The 14,521-nt window shown below is 32.0% G+C and overlaps 1 protein-coding gene across 1 annotated transcript; it reads left to right on the top strand.

Moving 5' to 3' along the window:
• Nucleotides 1–2,685: 2,685 nt before the first annotated feature.
• LOC105787602 (protein PHYTOCHROME KINASE SUBSTRATE 1) lies at nucleotides 2,686–4,313 on the top strand. The gene has a single exon (XM_012614081.2). It carries the CDS (start codon nucleotides 2,772–2,774, stop codon nucleotides 4,023–4,025), a length of 1,254 nt encoding a protein of 417 aa, XP_012469535.1. The 5' UTR covers nucleotides 2,686–2,771; the 3' UTR covers nucleotides 4,026–4,313.
• Nucleotides 4,314–14,521: the final 10,208 nt, after the last annotated feature.

The raw sequence follows: 14,521 nt of genomic DNA, 5'->3' as shown, positions 1-14,521 counted from the left end.
CCACTATATAGCCTCCATTTCAACCGGGGGAAGGGGGTAATTGTTATACCCCAACTGCCCAGACCAAGAATAAGCCCACGAATAGTGCAGACAAATCTCTCGCAGAAACCCTCCAAGCCAACAACCAAGTGAGCCCCATTTATTAATCACCACACTAGGCTCCTATCAAAATGTCTCGTTCGAAGTGACACAGAGCAAATCATGCCGCCAAACTACTAAACTTATATCATTAGCCCACTTGGCCATTTGACTCTGACTTGCCAATGGTAGCATGGCACATGGTACCTAAGGATAAGGGACAAATGGTATATAAGGCTCGGAGCAACTAGATAATAGAGAGGTCCCCTAGAGACCACAATTATATACTATTTGAGGACAGTCTAATCAAAATTTTAAGTTGACAAATTTTAACAGAAAATATTTACAATTTTAATTGACTAGTTTGAAAATTTAAATAAAAAAATAAAACATGATTTTTAATTTTTTATGTATATGAATTTAAATTTAAATTTTATCAAATTACGGAAACTAACCATATATTTTATCCTTTATTTTAATTTAAAATTTTCCGGCAAAGTTGGATTACCTTAAAAGGGTGCCTAGTTTTCGTTCTTCCTTTCTTCATATTTTTAACCCTTTGGAGTTTTTTATTTATGTGAATACCATTATAAAGAAATAAATGTTGTTGCCTTTAGAAAAGGATGATGATAATGATATTTCTTCTACCAATTATAATATAATTTAATCCAATATTAAAATTGTTTCTAAAATATTTTTTGCTTATTCGATTTATTGATAAGTTGGATGGTATAGACTTTAAAGTGCAATCATGTGCCCCTTGTGACCACACCTTAAAAGGTTCTTAATGTTAGAATTTGGCTGAATTCTGATATTTAATTTTTTTATATTGTTACTTAAACTATCTTTTCGTTATTTAGTTTATTTTTTGTAATAGTGTTAAAAAATCAGTTGTCACATGACGCTAATAAAAATGTACCATGTGACACTTACGTTTATTTAAAATAAAAACATTGATCCACAGTTGACCTGTGTTTGACTGACCATTAATTGCTGTTGATTGATTGTTGACCGACTTTGGTCGTCCATGTGGTGCTATTAGAACGCTCCATATCACCCTTTTTTAAATATTATATATAATATATTGTTTTAAAATGTAAAAAAATTATCTAGAACATATAAATAATTCAATTTTTTTAAAAATATTTTAAAAATAAAAAATCTAAAATTATAAATACAAATTTTTAAAAAATAAAGAATAAATCAATATTGAAAAATTATAAATTTTTTAAAAATATTAACTTTTAAAAATTACAAAAAGCTTTTTTTTCAAAATATATATTCTAAAAGATTTGTTATAAAATTTATTTTTTCAAAATTCTAAAACTTCAAAATAATATATCTAAATTTTCAAAATAAACAAAGTTCATAAAAATATATATAAAGTTTTAGAAATTAAGATGCATATATTTTTTAATTTTAGAATTTAGTTTTTGAAAAAATTATTTTTTGTCAAAATTTCAATTTTATATAATATTTTGATTTTTTTAAAAAATCTATTTTTATATATTTTAGATTTTATATTTTAAACTTTTTTGAATTATTCATATATTATATATGATTTTTTATGTTTTTAAATAGTATATTATATATAATATATTTTTTAAAAGGTAACGTGGCACGTTCTAGTAGCACCACATGGACGATCAACTTAAGTCAATGGTCGGTCAACATTGTTCAACATTTGGTCAACAATAGTAAACTATTGATCAATGTCCACTCAATGGTGGGTTAATATTTTTATTTTAAATAAACCTAAGTGCTACGTGACATATTATTATTGGTTGAAAGGTGTCACATGGTACATTCTTATTGGCGTCATGTGACAACCGATTTTTTTTAATACCATTACAAAAAAAAGGGCTGAACTAAGTAACATAATGATAATTTAAGTACGAATCTGGAAAAAAAATTAGGTATCAAAGTGGGAAAAGAGGCATGATTTGGGGCAAAATTGAACATTAAGCCTTGTTTTAATCCTTTGTTTTCATTTGGCTTAATACTTCTTTTGGACCTTATATTATAATTAAATTATCACTTCAGTATGAATTGTTTTTATCAATTTTGTCTCTCTACTTTCATCATTTTCCATTAGAAAAATCACCTCATCCAATCAAGTATTACCACGTGTAAAAACTCAAATTTTCTTTAAAATTAAAAAGTTGCAAAAGAAAATCCTAAAATTTTCAAAATTTTAGCATAAAATTCTAAAATTTTCTAAAACCTAAAATTCCAAACAAAATTATTAAATATTTTCATAATTTTCAAAAATAGATTACAATTTTTTTAAAAATTTTATAGCTTTCAAAGGTTTTTAATGATTTTTAATTTTCTGATATTTTAGATTTTTTAACGGAAAATATAGATAAAGTAATGGGGACAAAGGATAATTTAATTATAATATAAGTGCCAAAAGGGTATTTAATTTTTATTTAGATTCAAAATCCCTATTTAATGTATATCAGCATTGAACATATCTATAGAGTGAGAAGTAACATAATTGCACATTAATGATAATTCCCCAAATCATGAAATTTAGGTGCGGAATGAAAATAACAAGTACACTAGTGAGAGAAGAGTGAATAATTGTGAATCAAAGCCCCAGGCAAAAGTAGGGTCTGAATTTACACCTTTGAAAGTTGCAGTCCTACCCTATATCTACTCTTCATATATACAAATCTTCAATCCTGTACATGGAACACTTATACAGTTTCCTGAGAATCTCAAAGGCTTCCATAATGGAAAGCGATAAGAGGAAAAATCCCCATCCTGCCATTGCTCCGAGTGCCGGAATCCGTACTACTCCTGCACGGTTAGACCGGAACAAGATGCTTGAAGAGGGTGAAACCAGTGTCTTTGGTGCTGAAAAATACTTCAGCATGAAACTGGATGATGATGATGATGAAGAGTATTCGAATAAGCCTGTACCAAACCGGGGCGATCCGCATCGGATGATGACTCCAAGGCGATTACCAGGAACTCCGAGTGCGAGTTCTGAAGCAAGTTGGAACAGTCAAAGTGTTTTGTTACGGAGTTCGATGAGGAACCGATCTGAAAACAGGTTAAAGAAGGTCGATGGGAGGAGTTTTTTCTCGAATCTTAGCTGCACCGGGTCTTGTTCGGATGGGAAATCTGTTTATGTCAATCAAAATGTTGATTATCATGGAAGGGTAGTTGAGAATAGAAAAGATCAAATTCAAATCAATCATAGGCCTAACAATCTTGATCGACGGAAGCGGTATCAAGCGAAATTGCACAACCAGAGTTTCGATCGGATGAGCGTTAGATCGAATCGAGAGGCATACTATTATAAACCGCAGGTTCTTAATCCGGGGCTTCAAAATGTGACAGTTAAAGCACAACTTGATGATGATCCAAGAAAATCCCTTGAAGTTTTTGGTTCCACTGCAATTAAGAAAGGAGATATAGCCAAGAACCTTGAGAGGAAACTGTCTATGTTAAGTTGGGATGCCATTCCTAATGCCCCAACCATTTCATCAATATCTCGAAGCAGACGGTTAGGTGATGATATCGAGAGCGATACGAGTTCGGATCTGTTCGAGATCGATAACATATCAGGCAGTGGTCAAGCTTTGTTTACGAGGCAAGTATCTGATGGCATGTCTAGTTGTATGACCCCATATGCACCAAGTGAGACCAGCATTGAATGGAGTGTCGTCACGGCCAGCGCAGCAGCTGATTGCTCGTTTATTTCAGATCGTGATGGGAAGAAATCATCGGAAAATATTAGAGTTCAGGCCGGTAGAGTGACGAAAGAAGCACAAAGAAGCCGGTCCGGTGGGATATTGGGGTGCAAGAGTCTCAAAGCAGTAATGGTTGCTGAAAATGCATATAGAAGTGATGAGAAAGCAAAGCCAACTAAGTTGCACCAGTTCCCAAAACCAGTCACCGCCATGCCCAGTATGAAAGATCTTGATTTCTCATGAACCAAACAATATTTTTTTTCCATGAGAAATCTTAAAGGTAATTAAGGATAAAGATGGCTGGAAACTTTCCCATATGACATAAATTTTTCTTTTTTCTTTTTCATCTGTAATTTTTCTCCAGAAATATTACATACAATCTTAAACTACTGATTTGGTCATCAACAATGGTCCACATAGTTTTGTTTCACTGAAATACAAAACAGCCCTGAAAAAGAACAGACCACACTTGTCTGATCAATTATCTTCAATCATTAGTTAAAGGTTTATTATTGTTCTCTTGATTTTCAACTGGGGGGACATTCATGTTTTGTAGCTTCTTTTCTACTTTTAAGTGAAGCTTTCTTTTCGTGTTAGTTTTATGGTTGTTAATAGAGGATTAGCTCTTATATGAAAAGTCTTCAACATGTTGTCTTTGGTGATGCTAAAAGTATTGTTTTCCGAAAGGGTTTTGCCTCCCCTTCCACGGAGAGTCGTGTATTATTCACGGGAGGAGGCACCTTAACTATATGTGGACGTATGAACATTCACCAAAAGGCAATGTGAGCGTTTAACCTTTGGTGGGATTCAAGCCCTTAACTTATGGTATATAAGTTACCTATTCAAGCATATAACACCACTTGAGCTCAACATGCTATGAGACCGCACGAGCCGAATCACAAGAAACAAGAATATATCTAAAGTTTCCTCCCCACACAGAATAATAAGCAATAGGCACATTAACCTCTTTAACCACTAATCTTACACTGATAGGGATATACTTTTTAAGACATCTCCATATAAAATCTTTAAAATTTGGTAGGAATCGACGATTCTAAATTCTCAATCAAGGTCCATCAACTCCAAGCGAAGTAGAGTTAGAGTACAAACCAGTGCCACATAAATTGATCTGAAAAAAATTCTTAAATATTGATGACTTCCCAATTATATAGGTCAGTTAATATATTAAGCCCCAAAAATCATGTCATTAACTTTGACGCCACATTCTAATCAAAATTAACTGTTGGATTGAGAATTGTAAATCATAAAATAGAAGATTAAATTTATATAATAACTAGCTTTGAAAGTTGAGTAAAGTAGAAAAACTAATTATAGAATTTGACTGAGATGTTCCAATTTAAGACAATGCATTCTTTTAGTTTGCTTGTAGTTATTAGGACACAAAAGATGCTTAGTCTTGTCCAAAGTTTTACTTGTTTGACAGATAAATTGTTGAATATTCTCTAAATAAGTACACGACAGAATCTCACATTGAAAAAATGACATAGGCGGACATATGTCTTGAAGCTTTATTGTTGTACTTTTGAGACAATGCATATGTGATGAGAGTTTTGAAAAAATAGGTAAATTAGTTTTGTACATTAGGTGAAAGAGTAAATTGATTATTTTGTTAAAAATTTCATCTATTACTATTGTTAAAAAACTATTTCACACACATCAATACGAGGTACACGTGTCACGTGTCACTATCTAGTTATTTCGCCAGTCACGCCAACTTTTAATAGTAAAAAAGATGAATTTTTAAACAGAAATGATCATCTTACTCTTTTATCTAACATATAGGGATTAATTTACTTATTTTTTAAATAATAAAAATAAAATACAATTTGTCTCTGACTATAATACTTATATAGGATAGCTGGAATTTAAAGTAAGCAAACCATTGGATGAAAAGGTGCCGCCTGTTAGAAAGTCAGTTTCTCCTTCCTTGTATATTTAAAGGAAAGCTTTAAACTTTCGATGGGAATATAATTCAATGATGAAAGCTACTAAGACTGTTGCCCACAATGACATATTATTTTATCAGAACCCTTCATTTGTTTTTGTCATATATTTCAACACAAATATAAAATAGAAATTTTAAAAAAAAATTAAATTAATAAATGTTGAGAATCAAATTTTAAACCTTAGAAATAATATTGTTGAAGGAGTTAGTCATTAAATTTAAATATATATATATATATATATTACATTTGAAACATAAATTATATCTTAATATTTTTATTATTACATTAAAAATATTATGAATATAATTTCATTTTAAGAGATGAAATTAAGAGTCAATTTTAAAAATTTTAACTAATAATAAGTTTAATGTTATATTAGATTCACAATCTGTGAACCTCATAGTGAGTTCTCTTGAATTTCTAATATGCTAGGAAGAGTATTTTGGGTGAAGAAGTAAACATGGGATAATAGAATTTCCTATTTACTCAAAACTCCTATTAAATCACATCCAATAGAATATTATGGAATTTAAATTAAAACATGAACATCTTCTTTTAAAATAATTTCTTAATTAATATTTATTACATACTTATTAAAGTAAAGCGAGATAAACAGATGAGTCATATATCTTATATAAACTCATTTGAGCATGGTCATGTATTTCTAGTCTCACTTGATCAAGGGCTTAAAATATTGCTCGCATTATGTAGGAGAGATAAATTTTATTTTGATCACTCATATCCTGTTTGTCTCAATATATTATATATTTCATGAAATTTTTACAAACTAATAAAAAATATTTTCTTTTATGAGGCATAAAGTGATGAAGAGGTAACGGTACAACATAACATACAAACCAAAGGGAATTCGAAGATTAGTTCAACTACTTTGAACCTTATTGAGGGAAGGCTAACTTCTTTGAGAGGTGTTTTCGAAGTGTTGTCCATAAAAGGTCAACAAACCCTTTAACGAGTTGATATTATCTCCTATGGGGGTTTTGTCTTATGACTTCACCGAGAGTCTGATTTCTTGAAGAGGTGGGGAGTTCAATAGAGTGACAGTGCCTAGTTGAGTGCCTGATAAGGCGGATTGTACATGTACATATTACCATCTAAAAAGAAATCTCAACATTTGCACTTGGGTAGAACTTGAGTCCATGCCCTATAACATATATGACACTTAGGGTAACTACACTATCACTTGGGCTGGCTATAGGGCATGTGTTTAAATCCCACCAAATCCACCTCTTTAGGCACCCAACGAGGCATTCTTACTTGGTTGAATCCGCTGCCTCTTCAGGCACCCAAGCTCTCACAAAATCAAGAGACAAAATCCCCATCGACCACAAAAAATAATATCGATCCATTAATGGATTCATTGACTTCTTACAATAACACTTTACAAACTTCAACTAAAAAATTTAGACTTCCATAAACAAACATTAATATCTCCAAACTAAAGGAGGGAAAGTAGAGGTTGTCCATCACATCAAATATTCAAAGATCAACATTAAATTCAGAATTATCTAAGAACTCCTAATAGATATTTACATCTATAAATTAAGCTACAAGTTGGCAGTGGATTGAGGCCAAAAATCAAAACAGTTGGCAATGGACCACTCGGAACAGGTACCCTTATTTAACTACCAGGCTAAAATCCTAATTGTTACATATCCAAAAGATGCACATCAACTGATTTTTGAGCCTTTGAAATCAAGAACTCAGCACATTAACCATTAAAAAACAACAGAAAATGAGTTCAAGGAAGCACCTAATTTTCTTATTTATTTCCAGCATCAGCATTAACCCAGAAAGCAAAAGGTATGTCGGCCAGACAAAACAAGTAATAGGCCGTAACATTGCCAAAGGAATGTCTTGCACCAAATTTCAGATTGAAAGCCATAACAGGTTTAATATGAACCATAAGATAGAAAAAAAAAAAAACCGACCAAATTAATTTTACGTCTACCTGAAAAGGAAGCATAACTAATGGGAATTATTAGTGGTGAAGTTTGAAGTGTTCGACAAAAATGGGGACTACAAGGACAAACCATTTAAAACCATATGATTATTGTTTTTCCACTTATTAACAATTTCAAATGTTTAAACTAGGATTTATTGAAAACAATAGTTCTGAAATATAGTGTGCAATTTTCAAAACATATTTTTATTTGGAAAATATTTATAGAATGTTGAAAAGAATTTAACACCCTTATTATCATTTGACTATGGGTTATTTTTATTTAAATATACCTAAGTCACAAAATTATTATTAAGTTTACGTTTTTGGCCATTTAATCTCAAAAAGCTATAAAATGGTCATTAAACTATTTGAAAGTTTTCATTCAAGTTACTAGGCTGTTAAAGTCGTTGTTTTATGACTTTCTCCATTCGCACTGTCTGCACCAATCGAAAGCTTTCCATCCTCTCTATTCTACAGTTCAATTTTTTTTTATGAAATTGCTTTGAACGTTATGAATATGCAAGCCAAAATCCAAACAACTTTTTTTTCCAATCTTTGACACTGACTGTCATATCAAATTGGATCTAAAGTATGTTCTTTCACACGTTACGAATATGCAAACCAAAATCTAAACAACCTTTTTCTACGATCTTTGTCACTAACCCTCAGATCAACTTGGATCTAATGTATGTTTTTCTACTCATCAATGGGTATTGATCCACCATACTGATCATCCAATCGTTGCTTGGAGCTCGCTACCCAGACCATTTAAAAAAAATTAATAACCAAATAAATTTAATAAAAACTTTTGAACAGTTCAGTGACTATTTTGGAATTTTTTGAAATTAAGTGACTTAAACATAAACTTACTAATAGTTTAGTGATATTAGGTGTAGTTTACCCTAAGAAATTATAAATACCAAAAAGGTTCATGTACTATTAGGTTTAAAGTAATTTAGTCCCTTTCAAAATAAAGAGGGTAATCAATCCATATACAATTAGAATGTGAACAAATAAGCACAACTGACAATTGTGTTAACTATTTTCATTAATAAACTATAGGATAAGGAGCAATTTAGTCTCTATCAAAATAAATGAGGAAACTTTATTGCTATACTATTCAAAATTGTGAAAATAATGATGCTTGAAGTGTTGGAATTCGATTACAAGCCCGAAAAATTAAAATTAAAATAAACTTGCATCAAAGTGTAGCTCAATAGAAGAATTAGAACATACAATATCATATTCCTCCAAGGATTAGTTGGACGTTCTTATCATGTCTAAGAACACGAAAACCAGTAGAAAAAATCTATACCTCTAACCAAGGGGTCAGTATCACCAATTAAATTTTTATCCACTCTCGTACAAGCATTGAGCTTGGTTGTCGAAATCATGCCGCTGTTTAAACGTTAACCTCTAATGGTATTCCACACTAAGAATTTAGAAAATCTTTGTAAGGTCAAGATCCACTTTGTTAATGCTAGTTATATGATCATGTGCATTTACCTTTTTTATTTCAGCCTCAAAAACGAAATATCAAAACTTGAAGCAAAAAATCAAGAGAGTTTCTTCTAAGCTATGAATTGATGTGTGAAAAAAAGAAAAAAAAACCCTAAATTCTCAATGAAAAGGGAGGCATAAGTTATATATATAGGCTTGGGTTTTTAACCAACTTTTTATTATTTACACATTTAATCCTTGGACCTTATATAATTATTAAATTTAGCTATTTTATTTTAATTCCCAAATTTTATTATCATGTGTGACCCATTAGGCTTCCAATTATGTTGATAACAAATATAATATAATTATATCATGACCCCAATTATCTGAAGAGTCAAAATTAATTTTTTTGACAAATCCTTTCAGTGTTTGGTACTTATGTATATTTGATCGATCCATCATATACATCTAGAGCCCTTTGTGTTGATTTTACCCAACCAAAATTTGGTTTCTACCAAGCCTCATTTGTCTGGTTGTTAATCGACGATGCCTGACCGCCTCCCGATGTACCAACGTCGGAAGCGAGAATATTGCAACTAAATATATGAATTAAGACGGTGTTTGCAAGTATACGAGTCAGGTTATAATATAGTTTGTTTACAATGAAACAATTAGTAAGTATTATGAGAATTGTACCTTAGGGATTACAGTTTGGGAAAAACTGCTATTAAGCCAATTACTAAAAATAACTACCAATCTACTCGAGTCACGAATTAGTAATGTTAATCTGGAAGCAAGATGATAACAATAATAGTAACCAAATAAATTGAATTAAACCTAAATCTATTCCTAAGTTCATGTATCGGCTTCTCCTATCCCTTGTTTGACTATGCGAGTTCCTTTAGCCTAGATGCAATTGTTTTACCTAATTAATTATTGATGTAGGGTTCTATAGTTGGTTACTAATTAACTTAGCAGGGCTTCTTAGCCTTTTACTAACCTAACTAGTCGATAAGAATTACTCACCTCTCGATGACACAGTTCAGACTGTGGCAGGATAAGGTTTCTACAGATAGGTAATATCGATTTTGAGTTAATTCCCGCCTATATGACTTCCTAGGATCGTCAAGCCTATGGTTTAAGTTGTTCCTTCCCTAACAACTAATCTGCTAAGTGATGCTTGGTAGGCAATACCAACTTCGAGTTAATTTCTACCCAAAAGACTTCCTAGGATCGTCAATCCTAGGGTTTAATTGCACTTAACCATATCTAACCAATCCAAATTGAACTCTATCAGTCAATCCATTAATTAGATTAGTACAATTGAAACATACAAAATATGTATAAAGTATAAATTGTTTCTAATCTTTACATAAACATTCAATTAACAATGTTAAAGAAAGAAATATAAAGAATAGAATAAAAGAAATAGATGCTCATGGATTTATCAATGAAAGCGTGACTCTGGAACAATCCCCGCTCGCGAAAGTCTCACTTCGGAATAGGATCTTCCGATTATAAGAACATAAAATCAACTTCAACTAAGTAAAAACTAAGAACAAAATAAAAACCTAATAATTAATCCCCACAATGTGTTGTTTTGAGCTAGTATTTATAAATTAAGTGTATTATGACCTAACTAGGTCAAGCAAGGACGGTTGAACATGTTAATTTAGGTTGTGTAGATGAAAACACCATTGCTCATTAAATTGGCCTCATCGCAGCTATGTCGCGACATCCTCAAGCTTGTGTTGCGACACCAAAGGCAGTTTGCTTTATTCTTGGTGTCTTCAGGGCTGTGTCGCGACGCCCTTAGCAGACTACTCCTTAGGTATTCTACTTGTTGTGTTGCAACATCGGGAGTAATCCACTATCCTTTTGCCCTTGAATGATGTCCTGCACACTTAATCAACATGTTAGCATCCCCTTAGGCCTAGATTGGCCTAAAAGGTCATAAACATATAAAAATGCTCATTTTATTTACTAAGTCCTAAGAAGGGAAACTTAATAAAAACTATATCAATTTGCTATAAGACCAGCTTGTTAACTATAGAATTGGGTCTAATTGAATACAACGAATCATGGCAGATCAATGCCCTCCCCTGACCTTTTGTCAATTTGAAATAAACTGCCTAATTTGTGCAATGGGCTACCAATTAAGACACACAATAATTCGTTTACCCAAAAATGTAACTGTTATGTTTTTTCCCATAGTTTTCAATAACAAATCATGAAAAAAGTTTCCCAATCGAGCCCCTCAATTTCATAGCCAAAGGAATTTTGCAAGTTCACACTAACCTAATCCATTAAGGACAAATAAAAATCCAATACTACTTAACAAAGAGATGACTTGGCTCCAAACTAATTTTGCCATACTACAATCCCAAAGAATATGAATGATATCTTTCGTTGCTGCACCGCACAACATACAAGCTACTGACTTAGTAAAACCACGTTTAAATCTTTCAAAAATTTTCATGAGTCTTTCAAGCATTACAAGCCATAAAAATTGCTTTGTTCTTTGAAGGTCACATGATTTCCAAAGTAATTTCCACTTACCATCCTTAAGATTCCATGATTGTTCGACCTAAAATTGATAGGCCCCAACAGTTGTTATTGACCATTTTTAGCCCCTGATTAAATGAATTTATCGTTACCACCATGGACATTAGCGGGGAACATGATTTGTCGTAATTGAATATGTCAAATTAAGCTCTCTTGAATACTTAATGAGCTTGCTTTCAAGTAGTTTATGAGTCTTTTTAATTTTTTTCATCAATTTTTAAATTTTAGTGTTAATGATTTTTTTCTTGTATTTTAACTCTTTTAAGACCCAAATAGGCAAAACTATGTCATTGGGAGTCTAATGTTTGATTTGAGTTATGTAAAGAGATGGTTAAGGTCAAACATCAAGGAAGACCTCAATTGTTGTCGGTATCATGACACTGATGCCAGGATGTCATGACATTGAGCCTCTATCACCTTAGGGGAGCAAGAATTCAACGAGAAACCAACTTGGAGCAGTCTGTCGAGGATGTTACGACACTCGATGTGTTGTGTCGCAACACCAAACTCGAAGCCGCGACTCTCAGCCTTCAAGGTTGCGATACCACTGCTGATGGTTGAAGTGAAGAAAGCCAGGGGTACTATTAAGATCAAGAACCCCTAAAGCCAATATCGTGCCCACTTCTATGAATGTCGCAATGTAGAAGTTTGATGAGTGGAAAACTACAAAGGCAAGTTTGTGTCCAAACAAGCTTAAGTCACTTTTCATTTAAAGGGATTAATTGTCAATGTTAGATAAAAGTACTTTTTAGGTTTTCATTTTTCTTTCTTTTTGTTGTAGCATTTTTGTTTCTTTATTTTTGCTGGAACCTTGTGGATGGAGATGGATTAGCTCTCTCGTTTCATCATATTTGAATCTATTAATCAGCATTTCCTCAATCTTTATCTTTTATATTTTATGTCTACCATGTGTTTGTTAAAATGCTTGTGTGGAATTTGAGCTTAATCATGTGCTGAATCATTTTATTGGTTGATTAATAAGTGGGTTACTTAATTAAGTTACTATCTATGCCTTGATTAGTTACTTGTTCAAGTGTATTAAATTGCATATTACACTAGAATTGACGTCTCTAGTGAAAGATTTAGATAGATAAGACCGAGATGAGACTTTATCATGTAGGATTGTGATACATTTGTGCCGAATAGTGAAACTTAGAATAGATCTTATGCTTAAGTGAGACTGAGATGAGAGCTTAGGTGATATCTTTTAGTTTAGGATGAGACTAAAAGGAGATTCCTAGTTAAGAGCGAAAAACAATATAGTCATCATAAGTTTATTAGCTTAGTTAGAAAACCATGAATCATTCGACCATCATTTCAATCCATTTTGCACTGTTTCCAGTAAAAAAGGAAGAAAGTTAGTTTGATATTTTTTTTAATTTAGATATAGCTTAAATCTTAGTCTATTTGGTTGCACTAATAATTTTCGACTCAAGTAGATTAGTAATTACTTAACTCATAATTAATTTGATAAACACATTTACCAATTTGACAATCATTTGAGTTTGATCATTGGAATACTCCAAAGTGTTCCATTATAATACTATGAATATTACAACTGACCTGTCACACTTGCAGATAACCACTTTATTTTTGATAGTTTTGTGTTGATTCTCAACCTCAGCGCATGCGCACTAAAGTGTTTTGAGTTAGTGCTTTTTATTTCATTGTATAGTATTTTATTTTTGTGTTTTTATTTTAATTTTCCTTGTTGAAGATTTAGCTTAATTATGTTTAATAACAATGGGTATATGTGGTCGGGTGATCAGTACAACTATAAAGAGGAGTTGAGTTCGACAAATGGAGATTCGACGAGCCATTGGAGTTATTATGGTGATCATAAATGACACAAATATTCATACGAGAATTCTCATGGGTCGTATAGGTATGCAGATGGTGCAAATAGCTACAATCCCGAGTAGTCGGCTAGTTATTCGAAGCAAAATTCATATTCTCCATATAATTATTCGAAAAGTAACATGGAGAGTGACGAGTGCATAGAAGACCCATCTCTTGCTACACGGGTTGGAATGTTGGAGAAGAGCATGTCTTTGTGCCAAGCTGCTATGTCCTCCATGTCCAATACATTGAAGCAATTATTAGAAGTCATCTAATGCCAAGCCACAATGAACACTCCGATGGAAAAGGTTGAGCATGATATTCCCAAGCTCAAGGATGAGGGTCATTCCACCGTTATTAAGCAGATGAGTTAAACATGGGTGTTCGACATGAGTTTGAAGTTGGAGACAATGACGAAATTGTGAGAAGCAAAGAAGGTGGTGTGTCTTCACTCCGATTGATATAGGAGTAGGAGTAGGTGTAGGAATAGGAGTATGAGTAGAAGTAAAAGTAAAATTAGTCTTTGTACATTAGATAAAAAAATAAACTGATAATTTTTGTTAAAAATTTTATCTTTTTTTATTATTAAAAAATAATTTGGTTGATAGAATGATTAGGAAGTTACACGTGGCACGTGTACCTCATTTGGGCGTACAATGACCAATTTTTGATAGTAGAAATGAATGTAATTCTTAACAAAAGTAACAACTTACTCATTGATCTAATGTATAAAGATTAATTTATCTATTTTTTAAATAAAGCGATAAAATATAATTCGACTCTTAATAAAAAAAACTTTTATAATACTTTTTCAAGAGTGAAGTAATTTATAGATTCCGATGCTAGTTCTGAAAAGGAATCTCCGAAAGTTCCGTTATTATCATGGTTTGTAATGACAATAATACCATACAATGTCCACCTTTCAGCTTTTTATTGGTCCATTTGCATATTCTCAAAAATAT

This window comes from Gossypium raimondii, chromosome 7, assembly GCF_025698545.1.
Source record: "Gossypium raimondii isolate GPD5lz chromosome 7, ASM2569854v1, whole genome shotgun sequence".
Lineage (NCBI taxonomy): Eukaryota > Viridiplantae > Streptophyta > Magnoliopsida > Malvales > Malvaceae > Gossypium > Gossypium raimondii.
The sequence above is the reverse complement of the archived record's forward strand: the minus strand, read 5'-3'. Positions and strand labels throughout refer to the sequence as shown.